The following is a 26,183-nucleotide window of genomic DNA, read 5'->3' as shown; positions in this document are numbered from 1 at the left end:
CCAGCAGCGCTCCGTCTGGAGTGCCATCTTACAGCTGTGTGAAGGCGCTACGCTCTTAGTGCACTTTACAAGAGATCTGGCAGGGACAGAAACGGCCTAATTGGTGGTGAAAAAGGCGATGGCTTGTCGAGGCTTGATGTCTCACTGTATTAAAGCTCAGTAGCATTTCTTGGCTGGTGCAGAGCGGTGTTTTACGGACAGGTGCAGATCACTGAATTGCACAGTAATGTGATAGGAGGCACTTGCTAACACATTTACTTAGCTACAGTATGTAAATAAGGCTAAAACCATTGAAGTTCTTTAATGCATTATTTGATTTTCCAACTGAGAACATTACTGGATTTGACCTCAGGGAGATTTTGTTAGATTTAGCAGATTAATTTAGTCCCCAAACTATAGCTAAGTAAAGCCACATACTCTTTCGTCAGATGTGTTAAGCATTGGGCATGCTCCATACTGGGGAGTCCATTAAGGCCTGCCAAGTTAACTCATCGGCACGCTTACTCAAGCGAATGCAAATTGAGAGAAAAAAGAAAGGAAGACAGCCAGGGTTTGACGAAGAGAGAGAGCGAGTAAATGAGGGGGTGAGTTGGCTGCTGTACCAGTGCATCTGTTTCTGAATGAGAGCGAGAGAGGATGTGGATGGGGGGAGGAGGAGGAGGGTAGAAAGAGGAGTCTTAAAGGGCAAAGAGAGTGTGTGAGAGAGAGGCTAGGAAGGTAGATAAGATTAGGAACAAGAGGTGATGTTTTAATGAAAACGTGCAGAAGATCAGAGAGGTTTTCCCTCTTTACTTTGATTGTGGGAGGTTTGGATGATGTTGACCTGTCTAAATTGTGTGTAATTGTTACAGCTTGTAATGTGCTGTGGTTTACATTAAAGAACGTTTGCGTGTGTGTGAGAGAGAGAGTGAGAGAGAGAGTATGCTAATTCATTAATGAATGCAAGGAGAAAAATGTGCTGTGAGTTCAATTACCCTGTATATGTGTGTGTGTGTGTGTGTGTGTGTGTTCACATGCTTGTTTGTGAGTGTCTTTGAAACACTCTGGAATCCACAGGTTAATGAATGAATCTTTTCACAGCTATATTAGAAAGAAATGCTTCTACAAGGCCCACTTATTCCTCAATAGAGCACAACGGTGGGGTTCCAGAAGTAAAAATGCCATTCATTTACACCACAGAGAAATAGATTTTAATGATATTGCCAATGATATTTGAAACCTTTCAAAACAAAGCTACCATGAGCTCAGAGATTGCAGTCATAAGTCTTCACTACCCATACCATGGAAAGGACAAATAGGAAAAATTACACCCTTCTAAATATTATTATATATATTTAGAAGGGTGTAATTTATATAAATTATAAAATATATATTTATATAATATATTTATATAATATATATTTATATTTTTACTAAATATATATTCACCCACACACACACCCCCACACACAAATACACTGTGAACCTGAATAAGTTGGGCTAACTCAAAAAAATTGAATTAATCAGTTACATCATTTATCAGTAACATTTTTCATACATTTTACATCAATTTTTTCAGTTATGATGTTCCCAATTTTAAGCAGAACTATCAAGTTTTGAGTTTGTAGTACTCATGCATGTTCATTGTTCCTAACTTGAAATACTGGGTTAGCTAACTCAAACATTTTGATAGCAATTAACATAAAGATTTAGTTAATTAACTTTTTTTTATTTTGAGTTCTTGCAAATCAAATGAGTTATTTACTTCACTGTAAACCCTAATAAGTTGCCAGAACTCAAAGAAGTTGAATGAGAATTTTTAAGTTAAGAAAGATTTTTATTTTGTACTCATACATTTTTATTGTTCTTAACTTGAAATATTTGAGTGCAGTAATTTATACATTTAACTTAAAATTATCAGGTTATCTAAACGTAAATATTTTGCTCCTATAACAAACTAATTCAGAAAATGCCAACTTGCTTATTTGCTAACATGTCAACAATAGCATGGTATAGCACTTACTGAATGAGTACAGAAACTTAAAACATGTTACTTACCTGCTCTCAAATCAAGCAGCATGCGCCACTTGTCACCATGATGGTAACTCTCCAAAAACCCACATTAACAGAAACTCTTCTAAATTAGCATAACAAAACATTAATCACTACTAAATCTCCCTTACCATTAATCTTGCACAAAAAACATTATATAACACTTAATTTTTGCATTTACACTCCATTTCGAGTGCCATGGGCAAAGCATGCTGGGAAATAGAAATCCCAGTCCAGTTTCAGTTAAACTTAAGTTAGTCTAAATTAAAAGAAATGAATTCATACAATTCAAAACAATGAAACAATTCAGTTTACTTAAAATATGTCAGTGCTGTGAGCTCAAAAGAAAAACAAAGTTCTAAATACTCATAACAGTTAATTTAACTGAACTAATTTGTTTCATTTAAGTTTGTCCTACTCAAACCAATTAAGTATTTTGAGCATTAGGGTTTACAATGTATTTAAAAAACTTTTATGTAATTGATTTGACAGCACTACTAAAAATACAAATGATTAAATTCCTTATTTAATAGTCTTACCGAGATAAGACTTCTAAGAATGTTTGTAACGATTCGACCTGCACATTGGAATATATACATACACACTGCCGTTTTGGATTCAACTACTGTACATTCACAACACTTAATGGATTAAGTAGTTCTTTCCCTCATCAATTTAATTCATTTGAAGCAAACCATTTTTTGTATTTTAACCAAAATTTGTATAATTTTGCCATTCAAATCATGGTTTGTAATGTGATTCATTTCTGGTTGGTTTGGTTCATGGCTTAGGACACTTTATTGAAGAAACTGAAGAATTCCTATGGACAAAATAAATGAGAAAAACACTTCCGGAACCAAGGCTGTTGTTGGTTGCACTCTATACACATAAAATACAGCACACATCATCACTGAGCGTGATCACATGACCAGACTGAACCTATTGAGAGAGGAAGAGTGAAGCGCTGGAGTAGTAAATTAGTTCAAAGTGAAGTCTGCATCCTCACTAATGAGCCTCCAAAGTCCTCTTACACACATCGCACACACACATCTGTCGTCTGAGACAAAATGAGCCTATAAACACCTCTTACAGTGCCTGTGTGTATGGAAGTTTATGACCCCTTGGGTTATTGACAATACTCAACAAACAGATCAAGACCTGTAAAAGCGGAAGGGTAGGGCTAATCGATGTCTTGGGTAGAGAGGGTCTGCGGACCGTGATCTGTGAGACCTCAATATGTAAAGTATGTGTAATCGTACCCGTGACAATACGAGAGAAACAGCTGGACATGCAATAGACATATGTATAACTCCAAATGCCTGCCTCATCTTGCTCAACACGCCCCAGCTTTTGGACACAGAAATGCAATCAGCACAATATGCTGTGATGCAGCTGTTACCAAACATATGCAGCAAATATGAAGGAGTTTATTGACAATGAGAGGGATTAACTGAAAACATCAGAGATTAGTTTTGCTATAAATTAGAAATACAAGTTTTAGGTAAACGTCAGAATTTTCACATCAGAATCAGTGTTGTCACAACACATCTTGTCGTCTGTCAGCTGTCAAAATTTAATAAGCAATATGCAATAAACTAACCAAATCAATGGGAGATTCAAACCTTAAAGGATTAGTTCACTTCAGAATTAAAATTTCTTGATAATTTACTCACCCCCATGTCATCCAAAATGTTCATGTCTTTCTTTCTTCAGTCGAAAAGAAATTAAGGTTTTTAAGGAAAACATTCCAGGATTTTTCTCCATATAGTGGACTACAGTGGGGTTGAACGGGTGCAAGGTCCAAATTGCAGTTTCAGTGCAGCTTCAAAGGGCCTTACGTGATCTCAGACGAGGAATAAGGGTCTTATCTAGTGAAACGATCAGTTATTTTCTAAAAAAAATAAAATTTATATTCTTTTTATCCACAAATGCTTGTCTTGCACTGCTCGGCGATGCACCACTCGTTACGTAATCACGTTGGAAAGGTCACTCGTGATGTAGGCGAACGTACCGACCCACTGTCTACAAAGCGAACGTGCAAAGACTAAGTCAAACGCCCTTTACAAAAAAAGGTAAAGCAACAATGTCAGACGATTTTGAAGTTGGAGGAGAAAATTTGATGTTTTTCGCCCTACCGCAGTACTTCCGCCTACGTCACGTGTGACCTTTCTAACATGATTACGTCATGCGTAGTGGATCACAGAGCAGTGCAAGACGAGCATTTGTGGTTAAAAAGTATAACATTTTATTTTTTTTTTTAGAAAATGACTGATCGTTTCCCTAGATAAGACCCTTATTCCTCGTCTGGGATCATGTAGAGCCCTTTGAAGCTGCACTGAAACTACAATTTGACCTTCAACCCGTTGAACCCCACTGAAGTCCACTATATGGAGAAAAATCCTGGAATGTTTTCCTCAAAAACCTTAATTTCTTTTTGACTGAAGAAAGAAAGACATGAACATCTTAAAGACATGAGGGTGAGTAAATTATCAGGAAATTTTAATTCTGAAGTATCCTTTAAGTAACTATAAATGTAAAAAACAAAAAATAAGTTCAAAGTAACCACAACCAAATTTAATGCTAAAAACAATAAGGGTGAAATTATCTGCAAAACAATGTTTGAATGGAGTTTGTACTTCAGGTGGTTCAGGCTGAATTAATTGCAGCAATTAGTGGAGAAGATTAAGGAAACAGCATTTGAGGAATATCAATATGACTATACTGCCTTGCAAACACATTAATTAAAATATTAACATTAAAATATCTCAAGGGTTTATGTGTAATTGGAGACAAGGAACATGTGGACCCCTAGAGAGATGGAATATTAATGTCATTTCTTTTTTTTCTGTAGCTGGGGCTGGTGTTTGGGTCTAAGCTGGAGCGAGCCGTAGACGAGGAGTGTGAGTCGGGGAGTTACACTCACAGCGGGGAGTGCTGTTTGCAGTGTCCTCCAGGAGAGGGAGTGGTCAAGGAGTGTGGGGCCACCCAGACCGAGTGCAGTCAATGCTTAGACAGTGAGTACAACTTCTCATATACGCATACGGAACTCATACACATGTAGGCCATGACATATACAGAACTGTTCATGCACATGCACGTACTCATAATCTTCATAAACATTCACACCGTCACAAACACTTACTTTCACGCACATAAATTTATTAACACATAATTAGTCTCTCACACGTACACACGTATACTTATTAACACATAATTATGCTTTCTTGCTCCCTCTGTCTCTCTCTCCTTTACAAACGTGCACGTATAAACTCAAAGAACAGACAGAAAGCTGAGAGTAATTATGCAATTAGCTGGTTACGGTATATGAGCTGCTGTTTGTGTGTGTGTGTTTGATGCTGTAATTAAGGCCAAATGTTCAGCTTTACAGTTTGTGAGGAAAACCAGAAAGAGGATAACCAAACCTTAAAGTGAGAGATCTGGGATGTCAATTGATTAACTATTTTCTGAACATGAAGGTGGTACTTTAATTGTACATTAAAGGGGTTTTTAATTGTGTAGTATTATATATCGTTCAAATATTTGGGGCTAGTTAATTTTTTGTTTTTGAAAGAAGTCTCTTATGCTCACAAAGGCTGCATTTGTGTGATCAAAATACAGTAAAAACAGTAATATTGTATAGTAATACAATTTTAAATTACAATGTTATAATATTACAATAACATAACAAAGTTAATAAATTTTAAAATTATTCCTGTGATGTTAAAGCTGAATTGTCAGAATCATTACTCCAGTCTTCAGTGTCACATGATCCTTCAGAAATCATTCTAATATGATAATTTGAAGCTCAAAAAACATTTCTTATTATTATCAATGTTGAAAACAGTTGTGCTGTGTATTTTTTGGGTGGGAAAACACAATATTTTTTTTCAGAATTCTTTGATGAATAGAAAGTTGAGAAGAAAAGCATTTGTTTGATTACATAAATCTTTACTATAAATATCTTTACTGTCACTTTTGATCGATTTAATGTGTCCTTGTTGAATAAAAGTATTAAGTTCTTAAAAAAAATTGCACTGACCCCAAACTTTTGAATGTTCTTCCCATTCACAGAAACATTTAGAAAAGGCACTGGCACATTTGGAAATGACAAGACACATTTTTTCACCCGTTTTACAGCATGTCTAATTCTTTTGTTGTGAATGTTTCCTAAAGAGGCTCTATCCTACTTTCTGCTCTCATAAGAGAAATGAACAGTCCTTCGTGAGCGTTGAGAAGCACTTAGGACGACGGGCCTGAAATAGAGGAGGTCTTATGTTTCAGGACAGGACACTTTACATCAATATCCCAACTGGGTGCTTTTTGTTTTTTTCTATCTGTGTGGGATATAAATAAAGATGGTGAATGTTATTTTAGAAAAGCATCTGCATTAATTTTTAGTGTAACAAAACAGGCTTCCTGTTTACTGATAGACAAAAACACATTTTGTGACCTTTGCGTTAGTCTCCTGTCCCCTTTCTCCCAGTGTTGGCAAAGACACACAAACACACACACCTCTTTCATGCATCCTCGCCCCCTCATCCCCTACCCAGTCTAGACACAAGCACACATCAGCAACTACTGAAATATTTAGCTGTCCATTTTCTCTTTTCGCCCTCCCTCACATCGCAGTGTGTTCAAAAACTGATTGACACAAACCTCTCACCATCGCAGCTACTGTCATAGCCGCCATTTCATCACAAATCAGGCCAACATCTTTGACTCACACACACATAAAGGGTTAGTTTACCCAAAAAATGAAATTTCTGTCATTATTTACTCACCCTCATGTTGTCCCAAACCCGTAAGACCCTTGTTTGTCTTTGGAACACAAATTAAGATATTTTTGATGAAATCCGAAGGTATCTGATCCACACATAGGCAGCAACAACCTTTTGAGGTCATAAAGGTACTAAAGACAAAACAAAAAATTGCGACTATACAAATTCATCTGTCCCCCGTCATACTGCTACGCTGCTAAAGTTGTTATTTTTGTTTTGTTTTTGCACACAAAAAGTATTCTCGTCGCTTCATAATATTAATGTTGAACCACTGCAGTCACGTTGACGGTTTTAACGATTTAGTACCTTGCTGGACCTCAAAATTTGCGATGTTGTTGCTGCCTATGTGTGGATCAGATACCCTCGGATTTCATCAAAAATATCTTAATTTGTGTTCTGAAGATGAACGAAGGTCTTACGGGTGTGGGACGACATGAGGGTGAGTAATTAAAGACCCTTTAATAGAGGACTGATATTACTTTCCATTGGTTCCTTTGATTTATTAATAAAGCCAAAAAGCTCAAAAATGACCTTGTAGCTCAAATCTGTAATAAAATGATACCTAATGTAGTTATTAATGTTTTGTAAATATTCAGTATGATAATGATCGGAAATTGCTCCACTTGCCCCCCAAGGTCACTGGTTTGATTCATGTGGGTGAATCCCACAAATCCTGTTTGCATCATATTTCACCACATAATCAAGAAAATTAAATAGAAATGTACATTTTGCTTTAAAAATTAAGCATATTTTAGTACAATTACCATTTTTTGCATTACATTTTTATGACAATGAAGCACTTTATCTCAAAATTCTCATTACTGAAAAATAATATATTATATATATATAATTAAAATTATAATATATTTAACTTATATTGTTTATTTTATTATAAATATATTTGATTATATTTTAATTTATAATATATAATATTATTTATATTTGTGTTGTGATAGTATTTGTACTTATTTATGTTGCTTTAAGTAAAAAATACAACTTTTATTGTAATGTAATAAACAGTGTCTAATCTAATGTGAATTACCACTGATAATACATACAAACAATAATAATAAAAATTGTCTGAATTATTATGAAAAATATTTGAGGTGAATGTGACCTGGTCATGTTTTCATGACCTTTACCCATATTTTTCTGCAATGCATAATTTAAATGCACTTTGTCGTTTTGAAGTGAAATGTGAATGATTGTGAGTCTATTAAATATTCTGTTTGTTGAAGGTACTGTAGGAGCAGTGCTGAACTGGAATCAGTCAGTGTATCAATTTAGACAGCTGACTAATGACTGATTGGGATTTGGGAAATAACAGCATTAGATAATAATGCATTTACATACAGGGAACATCATATGCGCTTACCTTTTTAGACTGAGACTAATACAGCCCTTATTCATCTGAGAGAGAGAGAGAGAGAGAGAAAGAAAGAGAGGTTAATGCTACTGAACATTTAAGCAGAACTCAGGACTGGAGCCATCGCTGTTTTTATTGGCCTGTGCAGCCGTTCTACCGTTCCACGCAGCTTTGATTTATTACATTAACTGTATTATAAAAGAAACAGTCATACTAATAAAGAACAACTGAATTGTGGAAACAGAGCAAGAGAGAGAGAAGCACATTCAAGTTTGTTCTGATAAACCAATATGGTTGCGATTATAGATCAGAATACAGTGCATTACGCAATGGGCATTTTTTTCTAAGCCTGTTCAGTATTAAGTTACTTTACAAAATCTTTTAAAATGTGCCAGCAAAATATTGGCAAACATCTCTAGTTACAGTTCTCCTCCAGCAAATGACAGCCAAGCAGAAAACCAGCTCCGAAAGAAAGCGTAAAAAGATCTCATGCACCTGGCTGATTTGTCTGTAATTGTAAAGGGATAAAAACGCAGACTTCAGCTGATGACGTAACAGGAAGACACGCCGCACGAGGCAGCTCGAGTCTTTTTCCGTTTGCTCTCCTGACAGAAACGGTTGTGTGTGATGAAGCTATTTATTATGCATGTAAACAGTCATCAGCAGAGCATGTGTGTGTGTGTTGGTGGGTGGGCGCTCTGTTGTTTTTGTTAGTTTTGTGATATGTGTTTATAATCAGTGCAGGGACGGCTGCGTTCAGGTGTATCCCTGCGAACACCCAACTGGTGCTCTGTTCATCTGTTCACGGTTGTATGTGCACACTCCATAGGAATGTCACAATAGTCTTTACTCACTATAAAGATGATATGTTTAAAGTAAACTCAAACAAGAAGGAAAAAGTAAACACTAAAGTCAAACTATAGAAGTAATGAAAGTATCAAGATCAGGCAGCATGTGGGCCATGTCATGTATTTCTTTCTCAAGGGCAGGCATATTACAGTAAACACAACAGACAAACAAATAAATTATTTATATTTATATATATATATTACAGTGGACTATAGACAAGAAAGTAGGGGAGAGAAAATGGAAAATGGGGAATGGCAAAGGGATTAACTCAAGTTTGACTCAAACTGTCCCCATGAGACAGCCGTTATCCTGAGCATGTCAGATGCTCATAATTCATGATTTTTTTTTTTTTTCACCCCAAATAATGTCATTTAAAGGTAAAGTAGGCAATTTTTTTATAAACACTTTTTGTTATACTGGTTGAAACTCTCTTCACATCCTGATAGCAATCAAAAATAGAAGTGGTCTAAATATTAAAACATGTACATATATATATATATATATATATATATTCTGTGGAAGTCTCAGGGCCAAAAAAAAAGGTTTGTCCAATCATTGCATTCAGTTCGAATGATACCACGTCCTGCCTGTCAACATATGTATTTCCATACCTCTGTGCACACTGCTCGCGCAGGCATCACACGTCATCGGCGCGTTGCATAAGGCTGTGCATATTTGTAGATGGCTGTGCATAGTTGTAGACAGATAGTCAACGATCGCCAAAAACAAACAGCAGCCGCCTTTTACAGTTCCTCCTGAACCAAAACAACAAGCTTATGCTGCTTCATGCCATGTCATAACCATTATTACAAGATGGCAACCTGTGACATTCTACTCAAGCAGTTTACTGTCAACGCTGAAATGAATCTGCAGCAGTCAGGTTGTACAAGTAAGAGCTCTATAAGTTGCATTCTTGTCTGTACTTGTGTTCTTGTGAAACGTCATTAGTCGCTGCCCAAGTACTGTTCTAATTCAAAGTTTACATCTAGCCAAGTACAGTTAAAATCCCCGGATGTGTTCTTGATCCGCCCCTTTTATCGAGGATGCATTGAGAGGTGACTTGTGCGGACTTGAGACAGCCAGGTATCCCAGAATGCATCGTGCACTAACCAGCAAGCATCTTAGTAAAAGAGAAAACCTGTGTAATTTAAACATATTACTGTTTTTATGTCATGATATGTAGTTTTTCAGGTGAGAATGTACTGGTTTAAAGCTCAAATCTGTGGTTTACTGATAAAGATCTGACGTTGTCGGAGTTATGAGATCCAGGTGATCACCGGATGCTCAGCGCTCATGTACCCAGCCAAGAACAGCTTTACCTCGGCTAGTCCTTCTGATGTTTGCCACTGGCTCTGATGTCTCTGTAGCGGTTAAACATGACATAATTTGTCTTGTGTATATCTAACGGGTGATCTTTGGTCTCATGAATCTATAATTTGTTCCCTGGCAAATTGACGTTTCATAACTTTATATATTTAGGCTATTTAAATTTACCGTTGTAGCCTACTAAAGCGCTGATTTGTACGTTTGACTGAATTGTTTGCTTTATTTACTTCTTATACCTTTTACTTATACCTTTATAATGGCTATTATCATTAAAACTGACATTTAACAAAAAGAGTTGTGTTTTATGTTACATTTCATTTTATTACAGTGAAGATAATCAGAGTATGCACATATTGCCTGAACCACATATTAATATGTTTAATATTTTTTTTAAATGTAAACAGGCAGGCATGTAAACAGGCAGGGTTGCAGTGTTTTATATTTCGTTTCGTTATAAATACTATACATGCAGTGAAGATAATCATGAATGCGTTGCCTAAACCACATTTGTGAGGCTATTAATAATGTTTAAGGTTTTTTTTTAAATGAAAACGAAAAGAGGCAGAGTGGTGTTTTATCACTTATTTCGTTTTATTGTTGCCTAAAATATACATACGGAGATAACCGGAGTAGCCAGAGCGAGCTGAGTAACGCAATCAAGTACGCTGCTGTACCATTTGCAGAATCACCGGACTTGCGTCCTCACGTCCTCGGAAGTCCGTTCTCCTGAGTCGTTCTTGCCAAGTTCGAACTACCAAGGACACAAGTCCGAACTTCGCGTACTTGGTATTGAGAAACGCCTGAGGTAATTTAATGTCGTCTCTCATCTTGTGACACTTTGCAGAATCTGCTGTGTGAGTTCATTGTTTTGGAGGAGGCGTGGCTTTGAAGAGAGAGCTCTAAAGGGAAGGGTGGGATCTCATGCTTTCAAAGCTAGCTCGCTATTGCTAGCCTCTCCGAAATTGCCTACTCTACCTTTAAGGACAGACAGACAGACAGATAGACAGAATATTTAGCTATTTTGCTAGGCCAGCCTTAGTTGGGTGACAAATGGACTGATCTTTGAATTCTCCGCTGCAGAACGAGGTCATATCTATCCATGAATAATTAATGAAGGAGAAACGAAAGAGTGAGCGAGAGAACAAACAGATGGGCTGAAAGGTTTGTCCGGCTGAATTGACACTTTCACAGCTCACCATGGCCTGCATCACATGACCCATATGTTTACCCATCATCCCTCTCTCCTCCCATAGAGTACTGGAGACCTGCTTATTGCTCTTAAGAACATTATTAACTATAGTGTGTGTGTGTGTGTGTGTGTGTGTGTGTGTGAGTAAATGGTGTTGCATGGTGAAATGGAGAAGTGGTACATTTTATGTAAAGTGTTTAGGAGCATTTTATACCTACAACATCAAAAGGTAATTAACGACGATTAGGAATAATTTATTATCCTATAATCTGATGAATACAACTGATTAAGTAAATAAAAAAAGAGCGTTATCACTGCATCAGCAAACTCATATTTGTCAGTACATGTTTAAGCAGTTGTTTTTGCATGTCTTAGATGCCCTGATTAAAGTAACCAAGTCATTAGCCTTACCATCACCTGCACAACAAGAGCAAACATGACAAGAACAGAACATCAAGTGTTTTAAGGAAATCTTCCGAATAAAGTATGGCAGAGAGGTGAACACCTCACCCTCAGGCCAACCTTAGGTGTGAACACATCTGCCTGCCCAACATCAAATCTTCCCAGCTTCAAACAGACCTGATCTGTTGGTAAAACAAGCATCAACAGTACGCAGAGACGAAGATCGCTCCTCTTCCTTGTTTAGATCCTACATATTGGTCAAATGCAGATTGTTTTCCCCTCGTAGAACAAGAAAATGACAAATGTGATCTCGATGTTTGAATATTTTTAAATGGAGATTTTTGCTTTAGTCTGAGGCTGCTCACATTTTTCTCCTAAGAAAGGGATCCCTGTAATCTCACATGCTTTTAGAGATCTTATCTATATCCCAAACTACACTCTTAAAAATAAAGATAAGTATGGTTCAATGAAGAACCTTTATCATCCATGCACTCAAAGGTTCCAAAAGGTTTTTTTTTTTTTTTTTTTTTTTACAGTGATGCCGTGCCATAGAAGAACTGGTTCCCCAGGAAATTGTTGACATACAGTAAGAGCTCAGCTGTAATATCACTTGATAGCATAACTCAGTTAATTTACTCTTGGAAGAATTTGATTAGAAATGGTCCTGCTGAAATCTCTTAGTTCATACTAAAATACCTAAATTGTGATTGCAGATACACTCTGCTCTACACACTCTCAAAAATAAAGGCACCAAAAGGGTGTTTTTACAGCAAATGCCATATAAACCATTTTTGTGCAATGATGTTAAAGGTTCTTTATGGAACTATCAATGCCAATAAAGAACCTTATTTTTAAGAGTGTAGAACATTTCCATTGCACAAAAGGATCTTTATAGTGGAAAACTTTAACTTCTTGGGGTTCTTTGGGGAACCAGAAATGGTTCGTACTGTATATGGCATATGCTGTGAAAACCCTCTTTTGGTGCCTTTATTTTTGAGAGTGTGTTCTCATCAATCTGCAATCACAACTCAGGGATTTCAGTATGAACTAAGATAGAGATTTAAGCAGAATCTTTTCTCATTAAATTCTTCCAAGTGCAAATTATCTGGGCTATGCTATCTATTAACATTACAGCTGAGCTCTCACTGTTTCAACAATTGTTAGAAACTTAGGACAAAAATTTCAAACAAAGTTAACACTAAAATCAAAAGTTCAGATCAAAGCAATAGTTACTAACGAAAAATGTTGAGATTTTTTTGAAAAGAACTGATTCAAAAGAACGATTTGCTTACTGAGCAAGTTCACTGATGTGAGTTTAACAGTCAACTGCAGGGCACGATTATCAATGACAATTTGAAACAACATGAGGAAAATCACAGAATTTTAATGAAAATTTAATGAAAATTTTACGAAGCTATGAAAGAGCAACATCTGAGCAAGTGTTCCTCTGGATCAGTGTGGAACACAGCTGTGTGACTGTTTTTGTTTCATGTTTGTGGTGTTTGATGAAAAGCTGTCCTGTGTTCCAGGAATACAAGACGTTTTCCAGCAGAGATCTATCTGAATGTTTTTTCTGCCTAACTCTGTTTGTTTGTTTGTTTATTTAGCACCATGAGAATGAAACAACAGGAACACACACAGATGAGAAACACACATGATTTAAAATTCATGTGAATACCTCACCTTGATAATATCTTAGCCTTACTCCATGTTGGACCAGTCTAAAGAAGAAAATACTGCCATTTGGAGAACCATCAGATTAGTGTGCTGGTGATGACATTTATTGTAAATGTGCGGATGTGTGTCTGGTGCTCGCTGTTTTAGAGTGCGCTTCTGAGGTTTTTGTTATGAAATATTATCTCCATCCTCAGACAAATACGTCTGGTTTATTTGGTGTTAACGGTTCTAACTTGTAGACTCCACCTTTAAATGTTTATGTAGACTTAAAAAAGAGTTTCATTTTTGCTGTACTGAAACAAAAATGATGTTTTTGCCTTTTCATTCTGTTCACATTCCTTTGCTTTCTGTTGTAAGATTTTGACTGTAATATAAAAGAGGAGCTGATAGTCTAATATAATAGTTCAGATTTATCTGTCAGATCCTTTTATGGTAGTGACAGATTATCTAACATAAATTGGTCTGAACAGGTTTCAAATTTTATTGCAGTGTGTAACATGGGGAATGAATACTTGACCCAAGTCATTTCCCATAAGATAGCCCAGAGGAAAATGTTTTGCTCAGAAAGGCTTGTCAGTTGTTTAATTTAATTATCAACTTTGTCTCAGATGTTTTCTTCTAAAATTCCTTAGGAGATCATTTGGTTTTGGAAAAATTTAATGAGAAATGTTCATGCTGAAATCTCAGACTTTTGATTACACAATACTGTATATTAGCTCAGCTCAGAGACAAAAGTCTCAATTTAATTTGATTGCTATCTAGAGTTCTCATTTGTCATTTTTCTTTTAAAATAAGGACTAAAATAACAACCTGGTTTATAGAAGAACATCAGGCATAAACCGCTTTCTCTTTCCTGTTAAAACAAAACCAAACAAACACATTCTTATTGTCCTCTCCTCACCTGTTAACAGAGTGACAGAAGATCTAGGGAAAGATATTTAAATCCTAAATTGGCTGGGTTTAAATTACAAACCCTTCAAAGGTCACGTCATCTAAAATGCCTGTCACGCATTCTTTGTCCTACAGTAAACCCGATTTCACTCGAAGTCTCACCACACACAAACCCTTTGAATAATTTACAGCTTTTGCAATAATTTTCCATCTCCGTGTTTTATTTTCATATATGGCATGGGGAAAAACTCTTCTTTAGAAAAGCTTCTATAGTGTTTAATAAAGGTAAATGCATTATTTCAGGGCTGAATTTAGGCAAGCAAGTCAAGAAACTTCAAGTCAAGCAAGTTCTTGGAATGATGGAAAAAGATAAAGCAAAAAGCAAAGACAACATTGATGCTGTGTCCCAATTTGCCTACTTATACTACGCCATACTGTTTTTGTGAAGAAAAAGTACATACGTTTGAGTGTGTAGCAGAAGAGTATAGGCAAGCTTTGGGACATACTACTTTGTCATAATTGCGTCTGTCGCTCTGTCACTTAGTAATGTGCACCCTGTCACCTTTTAAACTGGCCTGTCAGTCATTTTGTCACAGTTAAAATCCTCCACATTCAATTTAATTTAATTTCCTATAGTTTCGGAGAGAAATGTAGTCACATGGTGATCAGCCAGTCGTGGTTGTTTCATGTGGAAAACTCTCCTTGTATTTGCAGTCTGCACAATGATGCATTTAAAAGTTAATGACCAAAAGTTCAGGTTAGATATGATATTGATTATATTTTGTCAGGTTAGATATGACTATTAATCACTCAAACCCCTTCATCTAAACCTCTACGGACTCGCACATCCACCATATTTGTAGTTTTTAACACCTTTTATTTGTGTTTATAGTTCAAATTGAATCCTCGCCCAACGTGCAATGGGTTGTGGGCAATATTAGCCGTGTACACGGATTTGCACTTTGGGTTCTAACTGGAAAAAGTAGACCATCCGGGTATCTTTTGAATTCTCATTTCAACATGCTATGATTTGAGACACACTAATTCTGATTTCGAATACTAATTCAGACAGATTGTATGCAAATTGGGACGCAGCAATACACTCACCGGCCACTTCATTAGGTACACCCGTTCAACTGCTCGTTAATGGAAATATCTAATCAGCCAATCACATGGCAGCAACTCAATGCATTTAGGCATGTAGACACGTATGAGACGATCTGCTGAAGTTCAAACTGATCATGAGAATGGGAAAGAAATGTGATTTAAGTCACTTTGAATGGTTGCGTGGTTGTTGGTGCCGGTCAGACGGGCTGGTCTAAGTATTTCAGAAACTGGTGATCTGGAATTTTCACACACAACCATCTCTAGTGAGCAGTTCTGTGGGGGAAAATGTCTTGTTGATGCCAGAGGAGAATGGCCACACTGGTTTTAGCTGATAGAAAGGCAGCAGTAATTCAAATATCCACTTGTTACAACTGAGGCCTGCTTTCTCTGAATGCACAAAACATCAAACCTTAAAGCAGATGGGCCACAGCAGCAGAAGATCACACCGGTGCCACTCCTGTCAGCTAAGAACAGGTAACAGCCTACATTTCACATGGGCTCACCAAAATTGAAGATTAGAAAAACGTCTGATGAGTCTTGATTTCTGCTGTGACATTCAGATGGTAGGGTCAGAATTTGGCATAAACAACATGAAAGCATGAATCCATCTTGCCTTGTATCAACGGTTCAGGCTGCTGCTGGTGGTGTAATGGTGTGGAGGATATTTTCTTTGCACACTTTGGGCCTCTTAGTATCAATGATGCTATCATGTCACTATGGACCAAAATCTCTAAGGAATGTTTCCAGCACTTTTTTGAATCTATGCCACAAAGAATTTTGGCAGTTAATTGGGCAAAAGTGGGTCCAACCCAGTAATAACAAGATGTACCTGATAAAGTGGCATTAGCATTACATCTCAGTGCTCGGATGATGTGGAAATCACAGCTTTTGAGCCATTCACCTGATCCACTGAAGTCGAGTTTGAAGGTGAACCCAAGTGCAGCTTTATTTAACATAAACGTGAACTAAATAAAAAAACAAAGACTTGACTTGGCTTGACTTGGAACTTAAACAAACTAACCAACAGCAGGGTACAGGTAACAAAGCTAAACAATGAGACATGAGGACTATATATACACTGGAAAAAATGACTCTGATTTTAAAAATGACCTGAAAAACAGTTAATTGGTTTACGGAAAGTTTCCGTACTATATACGGTGAATAACTGTAATAGATCTAACGGTACATTTAATGTAATTTTACGGTAAAATACCATTAAATTTACAGTTTTTAGAAGTGAAAAATAACAAGTCATTGTATAATTTACAGTGAAAAAACGTAAATTGACATTCCCACAATTCCCTGCGTGATACTTCACATTTATGCATGTATTTTCATTGAAATAAATCAGTTTCTTCTTAGTTTTGTTTTAGTTTTTTCTAATCAGTTATGTACATTAGGGTTTTATGTTACATCTAATGTTGTTAAATGAATGTTTATTGCATTTTTAAAATTCCATGTGTGTTACCATGGTGGTGTTTAGTGTTTGTGTGAATGACACTGTGTGCACCTTCTATATATCAGTGTTGTCCTTCTCAGCTTGTGGAAAAGCTGCTTGTGATGAGCTTTGATTCATCATGTAACCACTGTGTTTGGTGGTTGTCAGTGTATTACAAAGGTACAAAACAGATATTAGTACTACATTAGGTTGGTAAATTAACATTATATCAGTTAATGAAATACGTTTTTGTTTTTTTGTTTTTTACCGTAAATGTAACACTTTTTTTTTTTTTTTTTTTTTACATTGCTACCGTATTTTTTACGGCAATATTCTGGCAACCACAGCTGCCGTTTTTTTACAGTACATTTTACGGGATTTTTTTTTTTTTACAGTAGACTAATGAGCTAACAAGACACACCTGAGAACAATGAGACAAAGAACCAATGACAGAACAGAACTGAGAAACCACATGACTAACATGACACATTCATAAGGGGAACACATGGCAAGATCATATAAGGAGCAAGGGAATCACATGACAACAAGAACCATGACTGTGAGCATGAACACAAAATAAAAGACAAGAACACAAACAAAACCCAAAACCAACGGTGACAGGGTGCTGTCACCACAAGAATGCATACAGTCCCAAAACCTTCGCTAGTGACCATTTCACGAGTTGCGACTGTCACCGGCAAAACATCTATAATATAATGAAACATAACATCATTTATATTCTCTTTGCAAAAATTTTATTTTAGAAAATAGCTACTTTGAATGGCCTTCAATGGAAAAAAAAAAAAAGATGCTCTTCACAGCCAATATTTTTGAAGTAAACCGGACAAAACTTGGTCTTACTGTTGGACTGCACAGCTATTCTGAAATCTGAAAGATTTTGAGGGTTTGTTTTATGTTGAGAGTAGTTTAAACTAAATTCAGATGCATTATGTATATAGTAATGCCAGGTAGACGTGTTTTGACTGCAGAAATCATTGCCGTATTGAAATGAACAGAACTGAACACACACAGATCTCTATAACACAATGTAGCACATTGTTACTTTCCTTGATTACCAATTTTTTCCTCTTTGTCTGTTTTCACGGGCCTCGCCTCCTCACAGTTTTTCCTTGCCCGTAGTGTATTATTATTATTATTATGATCACTGATTAATTATAATTAAAGCGCTAAGGACGTAATGATTTAACCTGAGGGTTCATAATTAGCAGCAGAAAGGTAGATTATACTGTAATTATTTCATCATTCTGATTATTTCTCTCTTTTTCTCTCTCCAGGCGAGACATTCTCTGAAACGTTCAGTCACACAGAGAGATGTCAGACGTGTAAAGAGTGCACAGGTCTCATGCGTATGCAGACCCCCTGCACCGACTCGAATGACGCAGTGTGCGTATGCAACTACGGCTACTTCATGAACGACCTGATAGCTCAGTGCGAGCCATGCACCGTGTGTCCTCGCGGTGAGGGTGTGCTGTTACGCTGCGAGCACTCCCACGACACGGTCTGTGAGGAGTGTGTGGAAGACACCTACTCTGATCGGGAGAGCTCACTGGACCCCTGCCTGCCTTGCACCATCTGCGAGGAGGGGATAGAGATTCTCATCAGGAATTGCACACCCTTTGAAGATGCATGGTGTCATGGTGAGAGAATAATACACTACACAAGCATATTATATGTGTAAACAATCAAAACTGAAATAAAATAATTCAATTATTAATTAAAATAATGATATAAATATCTAAAAAATACATATAGAAATATGGTTTATGATGGTTTGTTACAAACATGAGAAAAAATATATTTCCCCCATGTTTGTCAAACTATTTCTGCTTCATTTTCCAGTTTATTTACTTTTGTCCTGTTTGAGTTGCACACAAAGAGAAAACCAATGCGTACTTGTAGCCTGTGGTCAGTCACTAAGGGCAACTGCACTAACACCACAACCGTCTTGTTTGGCTGTATAAGATGTGATTGTGCCTGATCTCTCTCACACTCTTTCCAACAGCCAATTTCTCGGTCTCGGTCATAATGTTTGCTTGCCTCCATGTGTTTAAGGATCAATCTGGGTCATTTCCGCGTGTGTCTGCTTGTGGCCCTGCAGTTGAAAAGGTCAAAGTGCGGATATTCTGTGCAAAGCCCTGTAGTTAAAGAGGTCACAACAGTCCAAAAGGTCAAACCCAGTGACACATGCAAACACACACATACACAGTTTGGGGGTTACAAGACGTATAAAAGAAAACATGTGCCTCACAGTGATTTTACAACAGGTAATAGATGTTCTTAAAACCTCTTTAACAGGGGAAAACATCACTGTAATCCTCATGTGGCTTATTGATTTTATACAAAGACAGTGTTCCCCAAAAAATAATAATAAATAAATAAATAAAATAAAAGACTGTGTTCAAACAGCCTGCAATTGTGGTGCCACGAGTGATGCTGAAATTGCAGACTTTGCCTTTAAAATTGATAATATAATATAATATAATATAAAATAATAATACACTATTAAGGTGACAAAGTTACATGTTACTACATGTATTTACTATAGTAATAATAGTAAATTATGCATAATTACAAGTAACCAGCCCTAAACCAAACCCTAACCCTAATCAGTACTTATTTGAATAAGTACAGTATAACTGTATCACCTTAAAATAAAGTGTATAATATAATATAATATAATATAATATAATATAAAACGGTTAGTTCCTGTCTTTGATTCAGATTGGTCAATAATGACCGCTTCACCCAACGGTTCTGTGTATCACTACACAACACCCTTAGCAACCACTCTTAGCAACATAAACTGTATGTTCTCAATCGATATTGTTTATTGAAACTTACTGTATTATGTAGAAGAGTATTGTGAGAAAAAGATCGAGTGAGCGAGTTTATTACCTGCATTCAGATTTAGCATTTTCCTTCAGGTCAGTCCTGTGTTCATAATAAAAAATCTGCTTAAAGCATTTGTCATTTGTTCCGTGTTCACAACAATTCAGTCTTTTCAATGTAAAAGTCTTCGCTATTGACCGACACACTCATAAAGACAGTCTTTGCCGCCATCTAATGGCGTAATAATGTAACTTCTGTTGTTGTTCATGGTCAGGGACTATTTTTTCCGGCGGAAGGAAGGCTTTTAGTAAAAGTTTACATCATGAAAGTTGCACTGATACACATTTCTAACTTTAATATTTGTATTGTGTGGTAACCATTTTGTAAAAGCAATAAGGTACTCGAGGCTAGTGCTGTATCGGGTATAAGTCACGGCTGAAGGGTGTTGCAGGCACTCCGCCGTGACTTATTCACGATACAGCACAGCCTCTCGTACCTTAATGCTTACATATAATATAATATAATATAATATAATATAATCAAAGTATACTTTAATGTCCCCAAGGGGAAATTTGGTGTAGACTTGCTATGTTGATAAAAACAAGAGAAAAATTACATACAATTACAAAATAAAACAACCTTAAAAAAAACCTAACATGTAACACACACAAAATAAAAACTATTGCTATTAACAATTCACAATGATGCGCAAATTTAGTTATAAATAATATATATATAAATAAATAATATAATCAAAATACTTTCTTTTCCTCCCCAAAGTCCTTTATATTCCACAAACAAACTAAACAAATGCCCAGGTGAATGTTTGTTTCTGTTAGGACTTAGTTAACAGTCTAACCTGACCCATGGTTCCCTAAGAAACGCTGTGGCTGTGGCCAGCAAGTGAAGTGATGACCCTTTTTCTACCTCTTTAACCAAACAGACAGAGAAAGCTCAGTTTCCATGGTTGGAGAGGGCATGTAATGTGGCGTGTCATTGCATTAGTGTGCTAGCGCTTGGTCGGTGGGACTGTCAGATGTCTGAAGCCTGGGGCTGTATGTGTGTGAGGGTCATTATGGCTTCTGCTGCTGAGGAGGATTAGGCTGGATGTGTCCGTTTGGGGTTTGGTGTCAGCCGTAGCTCTTTGGTGTGTGTTACACCCGGTATTAACATATGTCTCAGGTAATCTGATCACAAATAGACAATGCTTTAGACAGGTGTAAACGGGGGTCCAAACTGCTTTGTGAATGGATCACTCAAACCACATTTGGAGGTAGCTGAAAAATGCATTTGAGCATGTGATCACATTAAATTTATAATGTAAACGCTAATGTGCCCTGATGCATCCTAGACAACAGCAAATAAGGTGTGAAGTGTGCACTTTCTACACCAGTAGTGGCACCAAATGAATTTGCACAAAAGTGATTGTTTCCAAACATGTTTCCTGAACGTTCTCCCCACAGGAAAACAGATAGTCCCGTCCTGAACTCAAACTTTGAGCAGTTTAGTACAGCAACACTGACTCAACCTCAAAAAACAGCAATGTGACAAATTGCGATTAATATTTAAGTATTAAAATAAATGACACACTTTTAGCTGATTTACCAGGTGAACGTTTGCTAAAATGGTGTTTTTAGATGCGTGACTTAAAGCACTCTACTTTGTAGTGTAGCATAAGGAGATGAGAGATATCTCTGCAGATGGAACCTGTAAATCATGAAGCATCTGCAAGTGCTGTCTGTTACATTCACACACACATATGTTCAGCTTCACTGGCATCAGTTCCTGCTCTCATGTGCCTCTCATCAGCCTTGTTCCAGTGAGGGGAGGAGAAGAGAGAAGAGACACAAATAGAGGGGGGGGGAATGTGATGGGTTGTTTTGTACTTCCGTTAACAGTGTTGGGGCCCTCACAGGAATAAATTACTTTTCAAAATATATTAAAATAGAAAACAGTTAATTTATATTGTTATAATTTTTCACAATATTAGCTGTTTTTACGATAACTTCAGACTTCTTTCAAAAACTAAAAAAATCTTTGAACATCTTTAAAAATAACTACATTTAAGGTTGCAAACTATTTTTAACTTGTAGTGTAGAAAACTAAGCTACTTTTTCAAAAAAAAAAAGTGCAACATGACTGTAATTCAACTACTTTATTAGCTTGTATCTCTGGAAGCTACGGTTTCAAAATATCTCCCCCAACACTGTCCTGACGATAATGTGTTCATCCTTTGTGTACGGTTACACCACAGAGCAGCCTTGTTCTGCTATATCACACACACACAATTATAGAGGTCCTTGTGTAGCCTGTACAGATGACCACCCTCTGCGAGTGCCACATTATCTTCCTTAAAATGACCTTTTATGTGACCTTTACTGGGTCTCTCTATCCATCTTGCTTTCTATCTGTGTATCTCTGACCCTTTCATGTCTATCTCTCTGGTGGGTCAGTCAATTATGTGCCCTTTGATGAGGGTGGCGTATTAAAAACAAGCTCTTTCATGAAAATGACCACAGTTGGAGTCAAAGGCACACATGCCTGAATGACCAGTCTCTCTCAACGCTGGTGGTCCATGATGTATGGTGATTCACTTCCTGCAGCTCATACGGACTTAAGTGGCATGTGTCTGTATGTGTATGTGACAGAGAGAGATGTGCTGAGCTCTTTCCTTTGTTGGATCGATAAGGCCGTTGGACTTTGTTACACTCAGGTTTCAATCTGTGACCTCTATCGCAGCTACTGCATTACACACACACACACACACACACTGATACACACACATACAGAATACAGATACATGTTGGAGTATGTGAGTGGATTGGAGCGACAGAAATTTCCTCTCCCTTCCAAAGCATTTTGTAGTTGTTCTGTTCCAACTCCTCTCCAGGTTTCTTTTCTCACTCCAGGTGTTCTAGTTTTGTCACATCATCACTCACTTGCTCAGATAGAGCCGCAGTGACAAAGAATATGCGTTAATTCATGTTCATTTTTGCTATGATGCATTATGCACCAGTGTTATTTTAGTATTATTTATAATATGATTATAGTATTTATTAATATTTTGTGTTTATTAATATTATAGTATTTATTATATTTATACATATGTTAATATCTTTTAGCTTTCATTTTTATATTTTTTAGTTTTCTTTTAATTTTAGTAATTTGTTCGTCATTTTTATTGATTTTTCAGTATTTCTATATAGCTACATTCTACAGAATATATTTCTTTTTGTAATTTCATGTATTTTTTTCATTTAATATTTAAATAATTTTATTTTATTTCAGCATTACTTATTTCAGCATCATTTATTTCAATTACTGAAAACTTTTTATAGTTTTACTTTAAGTTAACAATAACAACACTTTTATGTACTGTTATTTATGGGTCAGTGACGTGACGGGTCATTTTTTTGTCCAAAGGCCTTAATAATAATAAAAAACAAAGATATGACATCCAAAGTATGTAAGGTAGTACAACTAGATCTCTTTTATTGAATCTAAAAGGTTTTAATTATATTTTGCTACATATAAAGGTATTTTAAAGATTTTGAAGTGTCAAAAGGTCATTCGGTTTATCCGTCCAAAGGCCAATACAACCATTTCATTTGTGATTAAATATCTTAAAATGTATATATTTTTTATTCAACATAGTGCAAAATGGTATTAAAATTATGTGTAGAAGTTGTTTCTTTGTTATGAGAAAGAATGTCCGGAAAAATGTATTTCATTGATGTCATTCGGAGTAACCAATATAAATGGACCATTTTGGATCAAGTTATGCGGTCAATATCATGTGACAGGATATGACATCATTCAGACACCTGTAAAGGTGTTTAAAATTTATGTTTTCACTTGCTCATACGCATGTCCCGAAACATCAGGTCATTCGGTACAACCGCTATAATATTTTAAAAACTTGTACTAAATATAAAATGTTTGATTGTCCTTTTGCTAGCTAGCTGGCAAGCTAACTATCCCGTTAGCATTGTTTGAAAATATCGTCATTCGGTATAACCAAAAGTGTCATTCGGTAAAACCAAAATTTTGGTTAAACTGAATGATTTTTGGTGACAGATTTTGTCCATATTGTAAAAAATGACAAAAGCAGTGTTAATTGATTATAAAAACCACATAATCTCATTGTTAACACTTAGTAAATCTTCAAAATTAATTATATCCCTATAAGGTTTTTTCTTACACGTTTAAAAATCTTATTCATCAGTGACCCATTATATATCTGGGACTAAAATAAAATAAAATAAAATAATTTTTTTTTTTTTTTAACTTTTTTGGTATAATATAAAACAATAATGATAAATTGAAAACATTGAACTAAACTGAACAAAAGTTAAACTAAACTGAAAAGACAGGCAATATAACAATACACAAGCACATATATAAACAAATAGCCTCAAATTCAAGAACTTCTCTATTTTTATATACCTTTTAAATAACAAATCCTCGTTTAAGACAGATTATTAAGTCTGTGTGTGTCTGTGTCTGTGTGTGTGTGTGTTAATGCCTTCTGCTAGTGTAATTACTGCAGCTAATCAGAGCACTTAACAGCAAAGCTTCTGTTCATTTAGCCATCCATTTGTTCACACACACATACTACACACACACCCATCAGGCTCTTATCGCTCTCCCTCCTGTCTATCACAAACTCACACACACTCTCTCTCTCTCTCTCTCTCTCTCTCTCTCTCTCTCTCTCACACACACACACACACACACACACACACACACACACACACACAAGAAGAGAATAAGGGTTGCTGTGTGTGTGACAGTCTTTCGAGTGTGTTTTCAGTTAGATAAAGAGAACCATTATAACAAATTTGAAAAGGGTTGCCAGATAAGCATTAAAATCCCTTCCAAAAAACAGCACTGTGAGAGGATGAGAATAAAGACTCCTCTCATTAAAGGCGGCGCCCAGCTGAGGGTTAACAAGCACTTCACACTTGGCACCTCGTCCCGAAAACGCCCAGTTAAGAATGAAAATCATTAAAACAAAAAGAGAAGAATTTGAAATTGTTAACCTTTGGCTTGGCTGAGTTTTACGGCCTTAGTCCAATAAAAGCGACGACTCGTTTTCACTCAGGTTTCAAGCTCAGTCAGGCTGAAAACACATCCACATATCGCAATTTCACATGCCCCTTTTTCAATCAGAGAGACAGAGAAAGAAAAAGCGAGCTTTCAGAAATCGTTTAACTTTTAGTGCATACTCGGAAACGAATGAATTTTTCCTTCACGAAAGAGGGAGGAGACAGTCTTGAGAAGACTGACAGCTACTGAGGGAGACACAGCAAGTGAAAGAGACTGATAAAGAAAACAAAGAGGGCTGCCTACACAAGTCTTCAGATGCCCACAAGTTTGAAAGGTGTGCCAAAGATAAGAAGCCTGTGTGTGTGCGTCTGCAAACCAATCTCGAAAACAATGTTCTTTAATTAATTGTTAAACAGCTAATGACTAAGTCACTTTCATTATGGCTTGACTATTCAAACATGACTCATATTTTACAGACACTTCATAGACTAAAAATAGAAGCAAAAGAAATATTAGCTCTGTTTAGGAACAGAGTAGCTGGTTTCTATGCGGTCTAATAAGGTCATTCTACCAGGTTCAAGCTGGTAAACCTTCTGCAATATATTTAACAAACTGGTCATACCAATTTAAAGTGCTCAAGCTGGCTTTTAGTTGAGATCTACAGCACTTTTCAAAGCCTAAAAATGTCATCCGTGTAAATCACGAGTTCTTGTTTTTAATATATGCCACCTTTGACTGTAGATCCTTAATTAGCTGTAGCTTCTTATAAATCAAACCAAAGTTCTTGCATAAAAGGTTCTCAGTTTCAGCATTGCTCAATCAGTCACGCATATGGCTGCTCTGGAATAGTTCAGATGAGAATATTCTAGAGAGTCATGGTAATGTTAAGACCTCCTGTTGAGCCAGATCGAACCCTGTCACCACCAATTTTACAGCCATGAAAGATGTGAACCATAACAATCTCCACTCGATTCTGAAATCTTTTCTTGAGAAAGAGTGAAGAGTTCGACAACAAAACAAGGGAAAGTTGTGTGTGTGTGTGTGAAGTGCAACAGTTGGGTTCCATAATGCTATTCATTTTCTTTTTTCCATACAGAAATTGATTTTGTTTTGTATTAAAAGTTCAAACGCACACTAAAATTTATGGCTTAAAGTCAATAGGGGCTTTCCCACTGAATAGTTCTAGGAACTCTATAGGAACTCACTGCTAGGATAGTTCCCTGAGAAATA

General features: G+C 36.4%; 1 protein-coding gene across 2 annotated transcripts in view; it reads left to right on the top strand.

Annotated features, from left to right (window-relative positions):
* The window catches only part of ngfra (nerve growth factor receptor a (TNFR superfamily, member 16)), a 41,461-nt gene that overhangs the window by 1,781 nt on the left and 13,497 nt on the right, over positions 1 to 26,183 (top strand). For both annotated transcript variants that reach the window (XM_051886728.1, XM_051886730.1), the window contains exons 2-3: positions 4,883 to 5,045; positions 18,350 to 18,712. In XM_051886728.1, coding sequence (XP_051742688.1) covers positions 4,883 to 5,045; positions 18,350 to 18,712 — 526 coding nt within the window. The remainder of the gene's footprint in view (positions 1 to 4,882; positions 5,046 to 18,349; positions 18,713 to 26,183) is intronic.

Source organism: Ctenopharyngodon idella, chromosome 3 (genome assembly GCF_019924925.1).
Source record: "Ctenopharyngodon idella isolate HZGC_01 chromosome 3, HZGC01, whole genome shotgun sequence".
Lineage (NCBI taxonomy): Eukaryota > Metazoa > Chordata > Actinopteri > Cypriniformes > Xenocyprididae > Ctenopharyngodon > Ctenopharyngodon idella.
Note: the sequence above shows the minus strand (reverse complement) of the source record. Positions and strands in the feature narration are given on the sequence as shown.